Source organism: Camelus ferus, chromosome 16, assembly GCF_009834535.1.
Source record: "Camelus ferus isolate YT-003-E chromosome 16, BCGSAC_Cfer_1.0, whole genome shotgun sequence".
In the NCBI taxonomy this organism is placed as follows: domain Eukaryota; kingdom Metazoa; phylum Chordata; class Mammalia; order Artiodactyla; family Camelidae; genus Camelus; species Camelus ferus.
The window spans coordinates 49980040-49999350 of NC_045711.1; the positions used below are offsets into that span (position 1 = coordinate 49980040).

General features: G+C 56.7%; 1 protein-coding gene across 10 annotated transcripts; it reads right to left on the reverse strand.

The window, feature by feature from the left end:
• Nucleotides 1–1233: 1233 nt before the first annotated feature.
• On the reverse strand, nucleotides 1234–18495 carry LOC102518732 (keratin, type I cytoskeletal 42). 10 transcript variants are annotated; one of them, XM_032498133.1, is made up of 11 exons: nucleotides 18089–18495; nucleotides 17416–17504; nucleotides 8953–9073; nucleotides 7907–8184; nucleotides 5426–5508; nucleotides 5144–5300; nucleotides 3833–3994; nucleotides 3139–3264; nucleotides 2709–2929; nucleotides 1661–1710; nucleotides 1234–1537 (listed from the first exon to the last, which is right to left on the reverse strand). In XM_032498133.1, exons 3-11 carry the CDS (start codon nucleotides 8993–8995, stop codon nucleotides 1440–1442), a joined length of 1218 nt encoding a protein of 405 aa, XP_032354024.1. In that variant the 5' UTR covers nucleotides 8996–9073; nucleotides 17416–17504; nucleotides 18089–18495; the 3' UTR covers nucleotides 1234–1439. The 10 variants fall into 10 exon arrangements, 9 of the variants coding, with proteins under 9 accessions (XP_032354024.1, XP_032354028.1, XP_032354025.1 ...); XM_032498137.1 differs by lacking the exon at nucleotides 18089–18495 and having other exon boundaries at nucleotides 17420–17482; XM_032498134.1 differs by lacking the exons at nucleotides 17416–17504; nucleotides 18089–18495 and adding an exon at nucleotides 10389–10561.
• Nucleotides 18496–19311: the final 816 nt, after the last annotated feature.

Below are 19311 nucleotides of genomic sequence, written 5' to 3' on the forward strand. Positions count from 1 at the left end.
CATCCTTCATCGTACCTTGCCACAGCACCCATACGCCTCCCCTGGGGGCCTCTGAGCCCCTGACCCCCCTTCCGCAGAGCCTAGACTCTAGGGAAGCACTGCAGGGGTTGTGGTTCCATCTGGCCAGTGTTCTGATGCTGTCCCCATCCCTGAGCCCCCTGGCGACCCAGAGACCTTGCCTAATCTTTCCCCATCTCCCTCTCACAGGTGGGGAGTCCTGGGCTAGAGGGGGCAAAGGGGAGCTTAGCTGCAGGCTGGGGAAGTGGCAGGCTGGGAGGGGGCACCATGTAAAGGGAACAGGAAGAACTATGAGGGGCAGACCCCTTCCACCTTCCTTCCCAAGAGGCCTAGTGGGAGGGGCTGATGCCTTCAGGTCTCAGCCAGCTGGAAATCTAAAGGACACGGCCCAAATAGAGGGTCTTCTTGAGACTCCTCCCCTCCCTGAGCCAGTCCCCTCCCCTACAGCCTCCCCCAGAGGCCCCACCCCAGTCCCCTGACGGGGCCCCTCAGGATGGGCCAGGTGCCTGCCTCACAGCCTAGCCTCGCCCTGCCCTGCCCACCACCCCCAGCCCGGCCCTCGGTCCCAGGGTCCCGGCAGGCCCGCTGGGCGGAATGTGATCGTGTCTCAGACTGCCAATGGTTTCCATTTCCCAGACAGGCCCAGACAGCCCCCGCCAGCAGCTGAGAGAGATTCCCCAATAGCTTGGCAGCTGCCAAGTCACCAAAGCAAACAGGACGCCCCCCCCACGCTCACATGCAGAGTGGCCACCCTACCCTACGCACACCCCCAAGCGGGACAGAGCCAGTCTGGTTTCCTGGGCTGGCTGTGCCACTGCCACCTCTCTCACCCTTCAGTACCCTGGACCACTCATTCAGAGAGCCCCCTGCCCAGCCCTTCTCCCTCTGATCTTGACCCTGAACTCGCCCTAGGCTGAAGCAGGGAGTTCTCTGTAACAGGTGTGGCTTTCCAGAAAGTCTATCGGGCCCTCCCAGGGACAAGCCACAGGTAATGGGGACCCAGGGGCTGATTCTCAGAAACTTTCCCAACCTGATGGGCTGTCCCATCCCTCTGCCCACAAACCTCCTTTGAGCCCCAGGCCTGGACAGAGTGGGCAGAACAGGACGGCAGGTGACAAGCAGCCCCAAACACTCAACAAACTCTCCGTGTCCCCTCATCCCTCAGCCCACATCACTCAAGCCAATGACCAGACAAAATCACAGGAGGCACTGAACTTCATGCAAAGCTTTAATTGCAGTCACTGGGGCCAAACCAGGAGGTCCCCTCGGTGAGGGGCAGTGGGAAGCAGACACAGAAAGGCAACAGCTCTTAGGCAGTGGCCCAGATGGGCATGTGGGGGCTGGCTGTAGCGTGCTGGGAGCTGGAGGCGACGGCTGCCCCTTGACCCTCAAGGCTGGGCTGTCACAGGTGGAAAGGGGCCTCAGTGGGTGGAGCGGTGGACCTGCTCACGGGAGGAGACCATCTTGCCATCCTGGACCTCCTCCACGATGGTACGCACCTGACGAGTGGTTATCGTGGCTGCGGGCAGAGGAGGAGGGAGGCACAGGGAGCCTCAGGCTGGAGGCCCTCTCTAAGCCTCCCACACAGGAGGGTCCTCAGCCTCTCCCCACCGGCCCTGGGCAGGACAGGGTAGGCTCTTACCTTCCCGGGTGGGCTGTGAGACCAAGGACGAGGAGTACTGGGTGGCCAGGCTGCAGGAAGAGGGGGACCTGTCAGCTCAGGGGTGCCAGTTGGGAGTCCAGCCCCTTGGGAGGAGGAGCAGCTGGGGAGGCTGGGGTGAGGGGAGAGAGGTCCCAGCAAACTGGAGAGAAATCACAGCTGGGAGTACACAGAAAAGAATGGGGGCCACAGGGTCAAAGGGCACAGGCCCAGGGGGCAAAACGAAGGAAAGGGGCTACCCTAACAGAAGGCCTAGAGGCACGTTGCGGCCAGCCAGGGATTTACAAGGAGAAGCTGAGCAAGTGGATTTTCATACCCTGAAGGGCCCAACGAGTAGACTTAATTAAAGAAGGAGAGACTGTGGTTAAACTACAGATGGACTTAGCCATTGTCAAGAAGCAAAAAAGATGGACTGTGTGACTAAGCTTGGAGGCTCCAGGACATTTTCAGCCCATTTACACTAGCCTAATCACCCTCCCAGCTCCGAACCAGATTGCCACCCATCCCAGTCAACCACACAGTCACTGGAACCAGAAACCTAGAGTCATTATTACCCACTCCTTCGTGTGCTTACTCAGCGTTTACTGAGCCCTGCCTGCGAGCCACGCTCGCCCGCGCTTTCAGGCATCCAGCCCTGCTGTTTTTAGCTATCACACATCCTCTTTGTGCACCACTTCCCCTTCCCTGCCCTCTGCCCCACCTTTTAGCAGGACCTCTCTGGCCTGACTCCCTGCTCCTGTCTCCTGACAGGTCTCCCTGACCTCCACCCTGCCCCCTTGGATGCATTTCTCCCTCTGTGGCCACAGTGAATGTTCTGAGATACCTTAATGATCGCACCCATCTCTGCACAAAATCCCCTCCCCACCCCCGTGCCACCCCAGTGCCTACACCATCTAGTCGAGCCCAGCCAATGTTCTCAGCTTCATCTCCTGCAAACCTCCACCTCTCCTCCTGGCCATGGTTGGTGCCGACCCTCCCTGGGTGAAGCCACCCCAGCCAATCGCGCACCTGCCAGGTGCCCCCGACTCACTGGGCATCCTCGCCCTCCAGCAGGCGGCGGTAGGTGGCGATCTCTTGCTCCAGCCGTGTCTTCACATCCAGCAGCACCTGGTACTCATGGTTCTGCCGCTCCATGTCACAGCGGAGCTCACACAGCTGCTGCTCAATGCTGCTTATAAGCCCCTGCAGCTGGACCAGCTGGGCCCCATAGCGTGCCTCGGTCTCCGCCAGGCTGCCCTCGAGCGATGCTTTCTGTGGGCCAAGGTGCAGGTGGTGGGTGAGACGGAGCTGGGACCCTTCCCTACAGTGGAGCCCCCAGAAGGGTGAGGGCGGTGGGGCGGTAAGTGGGGCAAAGTGTGAAGTGGCAGGCAAGGAGTCTCTGGTCATCCAAATTGGGGTGCACAAGGTGGGGCCCAGCCTGGGGTGACAGGTCCAGGGCAGGGAGGGGACAGAGGCCCTACCATGCTGAGCTGGGACTGCAACTCAATCTCCAGGTTCTGCACAGAGCGGCGCAGCTCTGTGATCTCCGTCCGGCTGCTCTGCAGGGCCTCGGTGTTGGTGGCCACCTCGCGGTTCAGCTCCTCTGTCTGGAAGGCAAGGTGGGCCCCAGGGGCTTGAGGACACTGGCCAAGGTGGGACAGGGTGGGACCTCTCAGACTTGACCCTCCCTGCTCTCTGTGGGGCCCCAAGCCCACTGCACACAGACACCCTCTGTGCCCAGACTGCAGAATTCACTTGCTCTGCCGTATGTGCTTCATTACTGGGCTGCGGACAGGACTCAAGTGCAGGCCCTGGGTTCTACTCTTTGTGTGCCTGTCACTGCCCGGGGAACTGCAGCTGCTCAGTTTGTGCTTACTGAGGGCATGAGTCTGCACCTGAACACACAGATACTACGAATGCCCAGGCTGGGAGACGCCCTATAGGGTCAGGAGATCTGGACCCGCTCCCCAGGCCACAGTGAAGGGCTGTGTGTGCGTGTGAGGCCTCTCTGAGCCTCACAATCTCCCCCTAAACGTGAGGGGTTGGTCCAACTGGTTTCCAAAGGTCCTTCCAGCTGGAAATCCACAATCTGTGGATCTGTAATTTTCCAGCCCGTGCTCAGCACACAGCACATGCACACACACGTGTGCACACCTGCTTGCGCCGGCCACCCACCTTGCTGAAGAACCAGTCCTCGGCGTCCTTGCGGTTCTTCTCCGCGATCTTCTCGTACTGGTCGCGCATCTCGTTCAGGATGCGGCTCAGGTCCACACCGGGGGCGGCGTCCATCTCTACGTTGACGTCCCCGCCCACCTGGCCTCGCAGGGCATTCATTTCCTGGGCAGAGAGGGGAGCAGGAGCTCACTCAGGGCCATCCCGGGGAGAGTCCCTGGGGCTGCCTTCTCTGCCTCAGGGAGATGGGTGCAGAGGACAGACAGACACACAGACAGGCCAATGGCTCCAAACCCTGAAGAAAGAGGCAGATGTCTTCATGTCTCAAACGTGCAGGGCTGTGGATATCGACAATCCCCCTGACACACATTTGGGGGGTGGACTTCGCCCAATCCCGGTGTGCGCTGGGGCAGGAGAGATGGCAACAGCCCAATACTATGGGGGATGAGCCAGGACAACCTCACTCACCACCCAGATTTGCCTTGCCCCCCACTGCCAACCATGCAGCATGTACTCAGGGAAGGCAGCCTCCTGTCAGTATTGAGGCAGTCAGATCTCTTTAGGAAACGTGAATCTGTGGGGGGCAGGGGGTGCAATCCCTACAACCAGCCTCAAAGCCAAGTGGAGACACTTCCTGGACTCCTGCTACTTGGAGATTAGGCTCCCTCAAGTCAGGCCAGCCCAGAGGTCAAACGGGAAGGAAGCCATGAGGCTCATGAATCTCCCTGCAGGGTCTTGGAACCCCATCCTTGGGTTGAGCCTTGGGGTCCCTGGGAGGTGGGAGAAGTGGCAGAGTGGTGGAGTCAGAGATGGTGCAGATATGGCTCAGGCAGAGCTGAGGGAAGACACCTGTGCAGCCTTGGATAAATCCCTTAACCTCTCTGAGCCTCAGTTTCTTCACTGGTAAAGGGAGGAACTTACTTCTTTCTCCCAGCGATGCTACCAGTATCAGCTGAGATAATTGCTGTGAATCACTTTTAATGTGCTAGGGCAGATGTTCGCTGTTGTTATGACTATCACTATTATAATTAATTATAATAATTAGCATGCGTGTTCTTAGACTGATTCACCCATTAGATAGTTAACTGCCACCACACGGTAGTCCTTGCCTCTAGGGACAAAGGAAGTATCTTTGGGAGGAGAAGGCCTTCCAGGTCTCAACCAGGGCCCTCTGAGGGTCTCCCAGGGTCAGGCTAGGAGCCCGCCAGAGATGGAAACTGAATGGAGAGCATGGCCCTGGTCCAGGAAGATTTGGGGGCCCCAACTCTGCTTGTTCCCAAGTGGGTTTCTCCTGCACTTCCGAGCTGGCCTCACCTCCTCGTGGTTCTTCCTCAGGTAGGCCAGCTCCTCCTTCAGGCTCTCGATCTGCATCTCCAGGTCAGCTCTGGCCAGGGTCAGCTCGTCCAGCACCCTGCGCAGGCCGTTGATGTCGGCCTCCACATTCATGCGCAGGTTCAGCTCCGTCTCATACCTGGGAGCCAGGGAGGCAAAGAAGCACAAGCCATGGGGTACCCCTCGTACACACAGGGGCCTCTGTGGGAAACAGATCCAAACCCACCACCAGCCCCCTGAGCCACCCCAGAGGCCCAGACTCACTTGGTGCGGAAGTCATCAGCCGCCAGGCGGGCGTTATCAATCTGCAGCACCAAGTTGGCATTGTCGATGGTGGCTGCCAGGATCTGTGGGACATGGTGGGCTTGGTGAGCAAGCACCTCGGCAGCCCTGGGAAGGCCTTGCAACACCCCTCTTGCAGCCCTTTGAAGAGTGGGCCAGAGTGAGGGAGACGAGGGTCCCTGTGGTGTCCTCCTCTGAGCACCCTGCTATGGGGCTCACGAGTGGTGGGGCATGATACCCATGATGCCAGAAGAGAGACTCACGTGCACCCCTCTCCCACCAAGCTGCCTGGACCTCACTCCATCTTCCCCAACTAAATTCACCTCTAAGCTCAGGGCCACCTCCTCCAGGAAGCCCTCTTTGATTCCCTGTCTTAGCCCATCTCTCTTACACAGTACTTCACCCAATTGCAATTTTTAACATGGCTGTTTTGTGTGGGGTTTTTTTCCTCCTCCACTGAACTCTGAGCTCCAGAGGAACAAGGCCATGCCTGTCTCATTCTCCTTGGAATCCCTGGCTCTGGGCTCAGTGCCTGGCCCAGAGTCACCCCCCAGGAAACATGAGTTTAATTAATTAATTAATAAAGTTATGCCGGCCCCACCTCAAACCTAAGGCAAAATTTTCTTTCCCCACAGAGTCCTCTAGGATGTTTAAATGACAACAGGGAAGGGAGGGGCTCTAGAAGGAGCAGAGGGTTGGTTATAACTGCTGCTGTCACTGTTGTTGTGAGAAATACCCAAGAGAAGCCCCAATCAAGGGCCATGGGGGTGGGAGGAGGGAGAGGCCCCTCCACTCTGCCCAGAAGAAGCAGAGAAGAGGTCTTGGTCAAGGTGGCAGATGAGCTGGGTAGAATTTGGAAGTTTTGAAGGCCGAGGGCTGAAGTTTAGGGGATGTAAGAGGGGGCAGCCCCGGCAGGCAAAAGCAGCCCCAAAAAAACTCATCTGGCTCCTCAGAGCCGGTTCAAGGCCCTAAGTCCTGAGAAGCAGCCCTGGGTCAGGCTCCCTTTACAGACTGAAACTCAAAGTGTGGAAGAGACCCCAAGAGCTGTGGATAAAAGGCAAGCACCATCCATCCAGGAGGACTGCCTGGAGGAGGCGCGGCAGGTAGAGGGGCAAACCCAGAGGTGGTTACCCACCCCAGGGCCTCAGTGGGCATGTCTGCAGCCTGCACACCCACCCCTTACCAACCTCCCTGCTCAGGAGGCTGGTTGGGCCCAGTGAGGGGCGGTGGTGAAAACTCCTGTGGGGCAGTGACTCGGAGGCCTAGGGTGCCCTGCCCTGGGGATTGGCAGTGAGAAGCTGGCTCACCCCAAAGCTTAGGAACACTGACTCACCAGGGCTCCCCTGGGTTCCCCGCTGTCCAGACCAAGCCTAGTATCTGATCTGGCACTCCCAATAGCTCCACTTCCAGGGGGCAATTGCAGGAGTTCCCTTCCTGGTGGAGGGCCCAGGCAAGAGCTGGCAAAGCCCCTTGCAGGGCAGCAGCAGGATCTGGTTCTGCACCAGGACACTGAGTGGGCTGATGCCGGCCCAGCCAGCCCCCAGCCCCACTTTCCCCAAGCCTGGCTCCAGCCCCTCTTTGACCTCTCACCTGCCTCTGGAGGCTGCAGCCCTGTAGGACCCTCCAGGGGCAAGATTTGGACAAAAGACCCAGGTGCACATTTACAGAATGCCAAGGTCATGTTCATAGAGGTTATGAATGTATGTGTAAGTATGTGTTTGTTCTTCATCAGACTGAGCTAGAGAAATTTCTCCACTTGGGAGCTTCCAGTCTAAGTGGGAAGACATAGCTCCTTTCCTCAGGGACACCCCCCGACCAACAATCTGCAAGAAGAGTCAGCCCCTGCCCTTAGGGACCCACTGAGTGACCATCATGGAGGGAGTGAGAAGGACCCACAATGAAAGCAGCTGTGAGAACACGCCAGCCTCAGAGAAATCAGTACAATGAACAGAGCACAGACTGAACCTCAAAGTGTGGAAGGGACCCCAAGATCTGAGGATAAAAGGCATCCATCCAGGAGGACAGCCTGGAGGAGGTGAGGCAGGCAGAGGGCCAAACCCAGAGGAGAATGGGACAGTGAGAAGGAGACATTCATCCTCATCTCTCAGCAGCCACACCGTCTCTTTCCCACCTCTGTGCCGTTGCCCATGCTGATCTCTATACCTGGAATGCCACCTGCTGCCCCCAAGGTTCTGAACCCTGCCCACTCCTCCATAGCTCAGCCCAAATACCCTCCCAGAGAAAGGGAGAACTCCGAACAACCTCCCTGCACAGGATGTCCTCCAGGCCTGGATCCACTGACTAGCACAAGGCTGGGTTTCAGAGCAAGTGAGAGCATGAGTGAAGGAAGGAAGGAAGGAAGGATGGAGACCTAGGGTGGAGGAGAAATGTTCACAAAGGTCCAAAGTAGGGCGGGTATGAGTCAGAAGCAGGCACTAAGGACAGAGGGCAGGGAGCGCCCACCTTGCTTCGAAGGTCCTCAATGGTCTTAAAGTAGGAGCTGTAGTCACGGGCAGGCCCGGGGCCCTGCTTCTTGTACCAGTCCCGGATCTTCACCTCCAGGTCAGCGTTGGCCTCCTCCAGGGCGCGCACCTTCTCCAAGTAGGAGGCCAGGCGATCATTGAGATTCCGCATGGTCTCCTTCTCGCTGCCCCCCAGCAGGGCTTCCGCCACGCCAAAGCTGGAGCCGAAGCCCCCACCCAGGCTGCAGGTGTAGCCCCCGGTGTAGCCACCCCACAAGCCTGCAGAGAAGCGGGACGAGGACATTGACATGTTGCTGCCAGCTCCCAGGAGGCTGGGGGCTGGGCAGGCACCCCCAACACGGAAGGAAGATATCCGCAAGAAACCCCCGCCAGGCACACACAGGCCCTTGACAGAGCCAGAGGAGGAGAACTGGCGGATGCTGGTGGTGGTGGCAGCCATGGTGTCCGAAACTCAGGAGTAAGGCCTGGTCTGAACAGAGACCCCAGGCAGCCCTTTATAGCCAGGCTAAAGAGGGGCTGGGCCCCGGGCCATTGAAGTCAGAGCCAAAACTCCAGCTATGTAATTTGCTTCTGTACCAGCACCCAGGGCCTGGGGCTCAGGCTGGACACACCAAGTGCATCCCCTGGGCCCCCTCCATGCCAAAGCCTGGCCTGGGCAGATGGCCTCTTAGCTGTCCATTGTCTGTTAGAAACAAAGGTGGTGTTGGAGCCACAGCCCCGGGGTAGGGTGATCCTCCATCCTCAACCGCAATTAGGCGGCTGAGCTCATTCTTGGGGGGAGTCCGGAGAACCCAGCCCTGAGAGCCAGAAAGGGCCTGGAACAAGGCTCCACAGGCCTGGAGCCTGAGGCGGCTCTGGCCCCCCACCCAGCATTCCTGAGGCCCTGGGAGAAGGTGGAGAGATTCAGGGCGACACCCACCCCCAGGTACAGCATGGTCCTGCGGGAGCCCCAGCTCTCTTGGTATTATTAAGAGTCTGTGGGAGGAGACACAGCCCCTGGCCCAGGGATGCCCTATCTGAGCTGACCTGAGGGCACTTTGGATCCAAGCCTCTCAGGCAGTTGCCTCATTTGTAAAATGGGGGTAATTCCTGCCTCCCGCAGTCTTCGAGGGAATCCGGAGAGATAGTGACATCAGTCAAGCCGGGGCTGAGGGAGAGGAGGAAACAGATGGTTAGGGTGACTGGTCCTGCTCATCCCCCGCAGGAACCGAGGAAAGACACTCCCAAGGGGCCCGGAGGAGGTGCAGGGAGCAGGAGAAGCAGGATCTGGGCAGCGGTGGGTACCCCTCTGTCTGCGCTGCGCCTTGGGGAAGGGCCGCCCCTGCGAGGGAGCCATGCAATCCCACATCCGGGCGGCTGGCAGCTGCCCACACCCAACAAGGAGATTACAAACCTAATCTCCACGGTGCTAATGATTTAGGCGCTGCCAGGACCCTGGCGTCTGCACAGGGCCCGTCTGAATGGGGCGCTTCCTGGGACAATGAGGCCCGCGGGGACTGGCAGGGGACTGGCAGGGGAGGGCGAGCCTGGCTTGGGGCGGAGGCCCGTGGGTGGCCCGGGCCCTGAGCCCACACACAGGGATAAGGAGGGAGTCAGGGCTCCATGAGGATCAGAGCTGTTGCGCTGAGACCAGACTGCTGGGAGGACTTCCTGCCTAGAAAGTGGGTGGCCTCGCACGCAAAGGTGTCTCCTGGCTTAGAGAACGAGGACTGTGCGAGCTACAAAGAGAGAGGGGACAAACCTCATACCCTGCCCCCACCCTGCCTGTGAAGTCTGGGGGTTCCCAGGGTTCCTGGGCCGGGGCAGGGAGTTGGGGGTGGTGGTTGGGGGTCCAGGTCAAGGCTAGTAAGCAAGGTCAGGACACCAGGGCTCTTCCCTGAGGAATTCCTGCTCCTCCCAGGCAGTCCTGGGGGAGGGAACCAACATAACTGGGGGTCCTTTGAGTGGGTCAGAGGCAGGCCCCACACCCACCACTCACCCTCACAAGGAATGACCTTCCCCCTTGGAGCCACCCTCCAAGGAACTCTTCCCCTGCTCCCCTCCCCAACCCTGCCAAGAAGCTGACTGACCTCCTCCAGGCAGGCCTCACTCAGCAAAGAGAAGGGATGGCCTGCCTTCCAACACTGAATCTGGAACAGAGCCAGGGGAGGGAGCCAGGCCACAGGGCACCACCCACCTTCTGCCTCTCCCTAGAGCCCCCCGCCCCAGCCCTCACCCTACCTCCAAAGCCCCCAGGCCTTAGTTATGAGGTTCAGTTTGAAAGGGCAGAGCATTTATTCTCCATTCAATCACCAGAGCCTCACCACCCCATCACTACCACATCCCCCTGACATCAGGCTGTGTGCCATGGCCTGGGCCTCAGTGTCCCCACACCAGTCCCTCCCAGGCCCTTTCCCTCTGGACTTTTGAGACCCTACCACCTGTGGGGCCCCATCGGGCACCTCTGCTCATAGGGGCCTCACTTGCTGAAGGACAGGCCGAGCTCAGCCCCTCTCCCCAAGTAAAACTGCAGAGTGAGATCCCACGGAGGCCTTGCTGGCCCTCTGGAGGGTGTGGCCATTCCAGAGAGACCTAAAAAGACCCGGACATGCCTTCTACACAGCAAAGAGAGAGCTTGCCAGATCTCCCAAACAACGCTGTGAGGAAACCAAGGCACAGGGTTCCGAAGTGGCAAGCAGGCGGGTGGGTGGGGCAGCCCAGCCCAGCCCAGCCCAGCCCGAGCGGGCAGAGCCAGGCCTGAAGCCAGGGCCCCAGCAGAGCCCAGTCTCCCTGCCAGGGGAGGAAGGCCTGGCAGGAGCCAGCCAGAGGGCCGTGCTGAGGTCCTCTGGGCCTTGACTCCTCCTGCCTGGGCCTGTCCTCCACCCCCATCAAGGAAAGGCCTTCGGCAGCCAGAGGGGCAGTGCCAGGCCCACAGCCCCCACAGTTGTCAGCAATTGGCCCACAAGGAGAAGAGGAAAAGGAGGAGGCACTCCAGCCCCAGAGGCTGCTGGGAGTTCAGCACAATAAGGGAGGGGACAGGAAGAGTAAGCCCCTGGGAGACAGGTGGGACAGCTCCCAGCCTCACCCAGCATCCTCACACCTGCCCCAGGCTTGACCAACCCGCACAGGCCCTGGGTCTCCTCTCCAGAGGTTGCTGAACCACCAGCGTGCTCTCCAGCTGAGAACAGCAGGCCCTGCCTCAGACTTGAGCAGGACAGGGTGCTGGGAGAGGGTTCCCGGGACTGTACCCACCCTACAATGTTGATGGAAGAGTGACCTGGGGGCCACTGTATACAGTTGATGTTCAAAAGATGCACATTGATGTTGACAAAGGTCTTGCCACATCGGACCAGCTGACCTAGGCTCCTACAGGCCCCCAAAGCATTAACTGTCACCCCCGGGGCAATGCCCACCCCTCGCCGCCACCCAGAACCCAGGGCACAGCATGTACGCAGCAGGTGCTCTGTAAGTGCCTGTTGAGTTGTTAGGAACAGGGAGCCTGGGCCATGACCAGAATGGAGACAGGACCTAGGAAGGGGATACATGGTCTCCTAACCTCCTCCCAAAGGAAAAGGGTCCATACCAGGTGAGGTCGGGGAAGTGAGAGGCCCAGGATCTGGGGAAGTGCTCCCAGCTGGGATCTTGGCTTAGCTGATGAGAAGAGGATCCCAGATCCTTCAGGGGTCCCAAAGACCTTGACTCCACCCCTAGATCCATGCCGCTAGGGCCTGTCATCTCCTTTCCTCCCAGACACTGAGCCTCTCTCACCCACAAGCATTGTGCCCTGGACAGAATACGCAGGGCCACCAAGGAGCTCCCAGAAGCATGCCCACCCCTGGCCAGGCGCCCCCTCAGAAGCGCACCCTCACCCAGCCACACCTGCCATCAGGTGGAATCTTCTCCTCCCTCTATTCTGTTTCCTCAGCCTCTATCCTGAGGCCCCAGGGCCGCCCTGCCCAGCTCTACCCACTAATGCTTTGTGTCTGGCTCCAAAGAAGGCCCTGCCCTCCGCCTACCTGGGGGCTGTGGGAGATGCAGAACATTCCTGGGGCCCCCAGGAACCTCCTCCTAATTAGGACAGTCAGAGGAAGGGGGGGTCTGCCAGTACCCCCTGCACAACAGGGGTCCCCAGGTGCTCCCCTTCCCAGGGACAAGCAGACTCAGCCACCTCCCTCTAACTGGTTTCCAGGAAACATCCGCCCCAGGGTTGAGCCGAGACGGGATTCAGCCACCCGAGGACACCCTGCCTTTCCCAGCAGAGCCACATCAGCTGGCCAGTGCCTCTCCCCAAGAAGGGCCCAGAGGCCCCAGTGCCCCAGATGGGACCCAGGGCAGGAGGAGAGGGCCAGGGAGGGAGGAAGGGCCCAGGAGGGCCCAGAACCAGCAGGAAAGAGTGGGGAGGAGGTCTGGAAGGGGAACCCAGGCCTGAGGGAGGCACATGTGGGAACCCTAGCTGCTTCCCGAAGGCTGGAAGACTCCAGCTTGACAGGACCAACTTCTTCCCTCTGCCCCTTCCTTCCTCCCATTCCTTCCTCCTTTCTTCTCCCTTCTTCCTTGGCCTGAGGAAGATATGGGGGAGGATGGGAGGGCAGCCACTCAGGTGTCCCGCAGACTGGCTGAGGGGGCCCTGAGGGCCTGGCGGAGCCAAGGCAGAAATCCCGAAGGGACCCCAGGCTCCTTCCCACATTCCAGACCCCAGCCTCCCAGGCCCCGAGTCGTGCCTCACCTGCCCATTCTGCTCTGTGCCCTCATGGCCTTTGAAGCCAGTTGCTCCCCATTAATTCACCCTCCTTGGTACCTACTTTTCAGTGCTCCTGAGTGATTTCCTTCTAGGGGCAAATGTGGCCCAGGCTTCCTGAGAGAGAGGCTTTGTCTCTCCTCTCAGGGTGGACACTTCGTAGGATAAAAGTTATATCTCCCCACTCGGACTGGAAGCTCGCTGGGAGTGGGGGCTGTGTCTCCCCTGTGTGAGCCCAGGGATGCCCTGAGAGTGGCCTGTCTCCTTCTTTCACCTAACACAGCCGGCAGGAAGGGGGTCTCTTGGCTCCCACCACAATATGACCCACATGCCTGACCAGCAAGAGGGAGGGGAGGCAGGGAGCAGGGAGGGGGGCAGAGAAAAGGCCAGGGCAGGAAAGACTAGGAGGAAGAAACCAGGGGAGACAGGACCAGAGGAGAAGGATAGTGGGCAGGCAGAGGGGCCTTCAATCCCAGTGTTCTGACCTCAGGAAGTGCCGCTGGGAAGGGAGACCGTCCATCCTTTCTAAGGGCAAAACCAGATAACAGGGCGGGAGCTCACCTGTGCAGAGGCCTGGGCTCCCTGGAGCACTCCACCCACCCCAGGCCCCCCATCAGCTCCTCCCCATTAGAACCTGCCTCATCCCTGAAGCCCCAGCCCGTCAGGTTCCTGGCACCCTTGTCCCTGCCTCTGCCTCCGAATCCAGGCCCTGGGGCTTGTTACTTAGCATTTCAGGTGTGATACACTTTCCCCAGCAAGGTTTTGGTGGGGAGGGGGACCACAGCCCCTCATTTTCCCAACCCCCAGGGTCAGGCACGTTCTCCACGATCACAACTCTGCACCTCACAAAAAAAGAGCTCTCCGAAGCCCAAGTCCAAGAGCCCAGGTCCACGTGGACTCTTCCTTGGACAAGTCACAACCCTCTCTCAGCCTCATCTGCAAAGCAAGGCCACTCGGCTTCTGTGACAATGTCTCCGTGAGGCTTAAACGAGGTAGCTTGTCATGGCAGCTGGCATCAGACTTTGTGCACACTAGGGATTCGGGGAAGAGCCGATGGCTCCAAAGCTGGCTGGGTGAAGGCCCCTCGGGGTGAGACATAACCTCCCATCCCGGTACTGAGCAGATTCCAGTCCCACAACTTGTGAATATGTAGCTAATATGGCAAAAGGGACTTTGCAGGTGGGATGAAGGTAAGGAATCTGCAATGGAGAGACTATCCTGGACGTCTGGTTGAGCCCAATATAATCACAGGGGTCCTTATAAGAAGGAGACAGGAGGGTTGGAATCAGAAAAGGAGATGTAACAACAGAAGCAGAGGTCAGAGTTTGCATACAAGGGATGTAAGCAAACTATAGGCACAGGAAAAGACAAAGGACCATGCTCCCCTAGGGCCTCCGGAAGGGGCACAGCCTTGCTGACACCTTGATTTTAGTTTCGTAAGATGCGTTTCAGACCTCAGATTTCCAGAATCGTATGATAAGTGTGTGTTGCTTCAAGACCCTAAAGTTGTCATTTGTTCCAACAGCAACAGGAAACTGATACCCTCCCCTTGCCCATTCTAGCACCCAGGAGTGCTAGCCACTCTCGTGTTAGAATTATTTGGAGACAGATCTGCTCCCCTTCTAGAATTATAATCCTTTACTGCCAAAAGATGGCTTTCTGGTCATCTCTGGACCCACTGAAAGGTCTGACTCAGTGCTTTGTGCACTGTAAATGCGCAGTCGATGCTGGCTGAGTGGATACAGGCAGTGAGAGCCCAACGCTGGGCTTCGTTCAGAACCCACTCATCGCACTCATGGTGTGGCTGTCCCTGGGCTGGGTGCTGAGAATTCGGCACTGAGTCAGCCAAGCCCCACCCTTAATGAGCGCAGGCCAGTGAGTGAGAGACTGACGACGCACAGACCAGCCCAGCACCGTGTTGTTGTGTGGTGATGAAGGTATGTATGCACAAGCACCTGGCAGGAGCGGGAGGGAGCGACTCATTCAGACCAGGCTGCTGAGGACAGTTTCGCAGGGAGGGACAACAAAGCTGGGTTTCGAAGTTAGGGCAGGGCTTTGCCAGGCAGCAAAGGTGAGAAGGAGGTGAGAAGTCATCCAGGCACAGGTGGGGGCACGCCCAGCGTGTTTGGGGACCATCAGGGAACTTGCAGCTAGATCACTATTTCAGGGGGAGCACGAGGAGTACTGAGGAAAGCAGAACTCGAAGGAAACACATTTATTTGTCTACTATTAGTTGAGCACCTACTATGTGCTGGACACTACCCAAGGCCCTGGGGATACGGTGATGAACACAAAAGACAACACTTTGCTTTCGTGGAGCAGACATTCTAGCAGGAAAGATGTGCAGTAATCAAACCAGGAAGTGAGATGTTCTCCATGGAAACATGAAATGGGATATGGGTGCTTCAGGGGACCAGGACAGGAAGGCTGCCCCTAGGTGACATTTAAGGAGGAAACTGAATTAAGAAAGAAGCCAGCTGGGTGCAAGGAAGGGCATTCTGGGCCCAGGTAATGGTAGTGCAAAGGCCCTGGGGTTGGACCAAGACACTCCTTTTCAAGGAGCTGGAAGAAGGGCCACTGTGGCTGGAGTGAGGTAAGCAAAGGAGAGAATGGGGTTATATAAGGTCAGAAGAGGGCAGGGCAACCCCACAGAGTAGTAGTTCTCATCCCGATGAATGGAGAGGGACCCAGGTAGTGCTAATGACAGCCAGGGCTGAGACCCATGCTCCAGAGCCTGGTAGACCAGGGCAAGGCATATACATCGTTGTCCAGCTTTTTTGTTTGTTTGTGGGCTTCCCAGAGCCCTTAACAAGCTAATGGACATTGTGACTCTCCAAGGAGAAGATGAAGTGCTAAGCATTTCCCAAACTAAGCCACCCATGGAGCCACTTCCAGGAGGATCCTGTGGAGCTAGGGTTCCTTGGAACCCATTTTGGGAATCTATGGGCCAATTCATAGGGCATGTTAAGGGGAGAAATGGCTAGAATGAAGGTTGGAGAGACCGCCATGAAAGGTGTGCTGAAGAGTTCAGACTTTATCCTGCAGCAGTACAGTCATGCTATGCTGTTTTAATTTGTTCTTAATTTGTCTATTTGTAGAGATTTTAATTATACAAAAGAGATATTGTCAATGTCTTCAATGCCTCAATTTCCCAGTTAATAACATCTCTCAGAGAGCCACCCCACCTCACTCCCTTTAATCCATTGTGACCATGAGCTATAATTCATTTACTCCAGTCCCTACCAACCACCTTTCTGCCATCTCCAGATTTTTCTGCGTTTACAAATAATGGTGTAATAAGCCTCCCCAAACAACACTAATGAACTCATCTACAAAACAGAAACAGACTCTCAGGTATAGTAAACAATTTTATAGTTACCGGGGGGTCGGGGGAAGCGGGGGAAAGGGATAAATTTGGAAGTTTGAGATTTGCAAAGTTTAACCACTATGTATAAAAATAGATTTAAAAAAAACAAATTTCTTCTGTATAGCACAGGGAACTATATTCAGTATCTTGTAATAATTTTTAATGAAAAATTATATAAAAATGAATATATGTGTATGCACATGCATGACTAAGACATTATGCTGTAATCAGAAATTGACACATTGTAATTGATTAATCAATCTAAACAAACAAACCAACCAACCTCCCTGAACATACAGCCTGGTGAATTTTACAAATATATCCTTAGGGGAAATTTTAGCCATGGGATTACGGTGAAAGAGTAAATCCATTTTTTGCTTTGATAGCTCTTGCCAAATGTTCTTTCAAAGTGAAATGAAATTATGTCTCTGCTTTGAAATACTCTAATCTCTCCCACAAAAGATGGTGGAGGGGAGAGAGAAGGAATAGGGATGGCAGCATGTTGACAATTATTGAAACTGAGTGATGGGCAGATGGGAGCTGGTTTTCCCATTCTCCCTACTTTTGGGTGTATTTGAAATTGCCCACAGTTGAATAAAAAAAGTCACAGGCGGGCCCTGCTTCCTGTACCAGTCACGGACCTTTACCTCCAATCTTCCAGAAAAGTTCTACAAATTTTCATTCCCACCAACCATGGATGAGACTAACTTTCCCCCACGTTCACCAACACCGGGTCCCATCAAGCTGCTCTTCTCCAGTCTTTGTCTTTTTGACAATTGAAAAATTCCTCTTTGTTGTTTCAGTCTCCCTTTCTTTAATCATGAGTGAAACTGAGCTGCTTTCCCTAAATATTTTGGTCCCTTCTTGGTTTTTTTTTTGAACCAGTTGTTCCTACTTCTTCACCTTTTATTTCTGTGGGGTCTTGTCCTTCCTGACTGTGTGAGCTTTTTTTGGTAAACGTGGCCTTTCCCACATGGCCTTTCCCACATGGGTTGCAAATGTGTCTTCACTGTGTTGGTCACTGGACTTCTAATTTTGTTTATCGTGTTTTTTTTCCCCAAACAGACGATTTCCCTTAGGTCACATTCGCTGATTTTTTCTTTCATGCTTCTGGGCAACAGGTAGTTGGAAGAAGGGCTCATTTTGGTGGCGAAGTGAAAACTGGAAGGGGGCCAAGGGTCAGCCCCGGGGCTGATGGGGTGGCCTGAGAGAGAGATGATGAGGGCGAGGATGGGACACAATGGCTAACAGGGAGGTGGGCCTGAGTGGGGGAGGCAGCAGGATGACTCTGCATTTTCCGGGTTGAGCAGGTGGGCGGGTAATGATGCCACTGACTGGGTGGGAGAAGCCAGAGAGAAAAGCAGGCTTCATAGGAAGATTACAATTCCACTCAGTGTGTTCATACCTACTTCCTGTCTCCTCCGCTAGACTCAGGCAGAGACCCCGCCTCCTTCTCTCTGTCCCCAGGGTCCGACAGAGCACATGGAGCTTGATCTGCAGAAATGAATGAATACATGAATGACCTGAGTTCCAGGTGCCTCTGCCTGGATGGAGGCATCAGGGGGTGGAAGGAGGCATTCACAACAGAAGGGATTTTCTCCTCCACAATCACCCACTGCCACCACCAAGGAACTGATGGACTTGCCACCTTCTCTGAGCCAGCCGGACCTGGCTGTATCCGCCAACCGGCTTGTCACTGTTTGTGGCAGAAGACAGATGGTTGCATTTGATTCTGAGAACTCCAGAATCCATGGGCTTGGTGGATGTGGCCGCTGGGGAAGCCAGCTGGGGACCAGGCCAGGAAGTCCTCCCCCTAGAGGCCAGCGAGGGAAGCAGGGAGCCAGTGAGATGACCAGGGAGACTAGAGGCAGAGCCCTGGGACTAGCACCCTGGGGAACGTTCTAGAAAAGCTGGCTGGCTGCAAGGAGGACTTCCAGGGCAGGTTAAGAGGGCCAGTCACGTTCCTAGGGGTGATTTTCAAGGTCACCACCTGGAGACGGTAGGTTCAAACACTGACCAGACAGCATCTAACCATGGAGCAGGGGAAAGGGAGAAAGAGGACACTGTGGCGCTCCCACCTCACGTGGTCGTCTCTCCTCACTCTGCTCGGTAGCCCCTAAGGGAGAAGCCAGAATGCTCCTACCCGGACTGCAAGCCCCGGAGCTTTCCAAGAATAATCTGATTCCGGTTGAACCTCGGGCTCTGCGTGCGGACTGGAGCCTCAAATCTGTAGCGAGCGCGCCCTCTGCTGGCCGATGTGGGTTGCGCTCCTCTGCCCGTAGTCCCGGGAGGTGCCACCTACGGCTGCCAGGGTTTAGGAGGGGCGGGCAGGGGACTGAAAATACCTTCCACCTGCGCTTCACCAGCCTCTCCAGGGGTCTACCTCCTCCTCACCATCTTCAGTTCCTCTCCTAGGCCCGTGACCCCCCCTAGCACCAGCGGCCCAGGATAGGTCATTGTGTCCATTCTAGGCCAATGGACTCGAAATTCTTTGTTGAAGCTGGCCTGTCCATTGTATTATGCTTCTCCTTTCCCCGTTCTCCATCTCAAAAGACAAAACAAAACAAAACAATACCCTGCCTGCCTCTGACACAAAGCCCGCCCCCCGGCCCCCTTTAGGCCGTTCTATTAAACGGCTCATGTCAAAGTCAAACTTCCTACTTGACTCCTCCAGCCCTGAGTGTGAGAGTCCCTGGGGCAGGAAGCTGTCCCTTCCATGGGGACCACCACTTTCCTGCCTCCAGCTCCCTGGGGACAGCAGCTACCGTTGGCTGGCTCCTGCTGGAGCGCCCCACATAGAGTGCGGCACCCGTTCCGTTCACAATAGATGAACCGGATCTACGTGCAGTTTTGTGAGTGCCTGGTGTGCGCATCTGTGTCCAGGCGTGCCCTGAGCTTGCGTGCACAGCCAGTGCGTGCACCTCTGCGGGGTCTGCAGGGTGGCCTGGCCGGGGCTCCTACCCAGGCGGCGGCGGCGCGGAGCTGGAGGTAATTGGCGTCCCGCGCCCCCAGGGGGCAGCACTGAGCCGCTCCGGCCCCGCCACCAACTTGACCCGGAGAAGAGGCCTGTGTCTCGCCGGCTGCGGAGCCCAAGAGACCCGGTGAGAAGTGCTTCAGCTCTGCAAACACAGCAAGGAAATAACCGAAAATCCACACTGCAGGTGGAGGTGATATGGGACGGGGTGCTGTCAATGTTTCTAAAATCGGGTGGTGGGTTCATAGGTGTTTGTCTTAATCCTTAAATCCTACCCTATTTCGTAGATATTATTTTGACTCTATTTGGCAGTACTTTTTTCCTTTT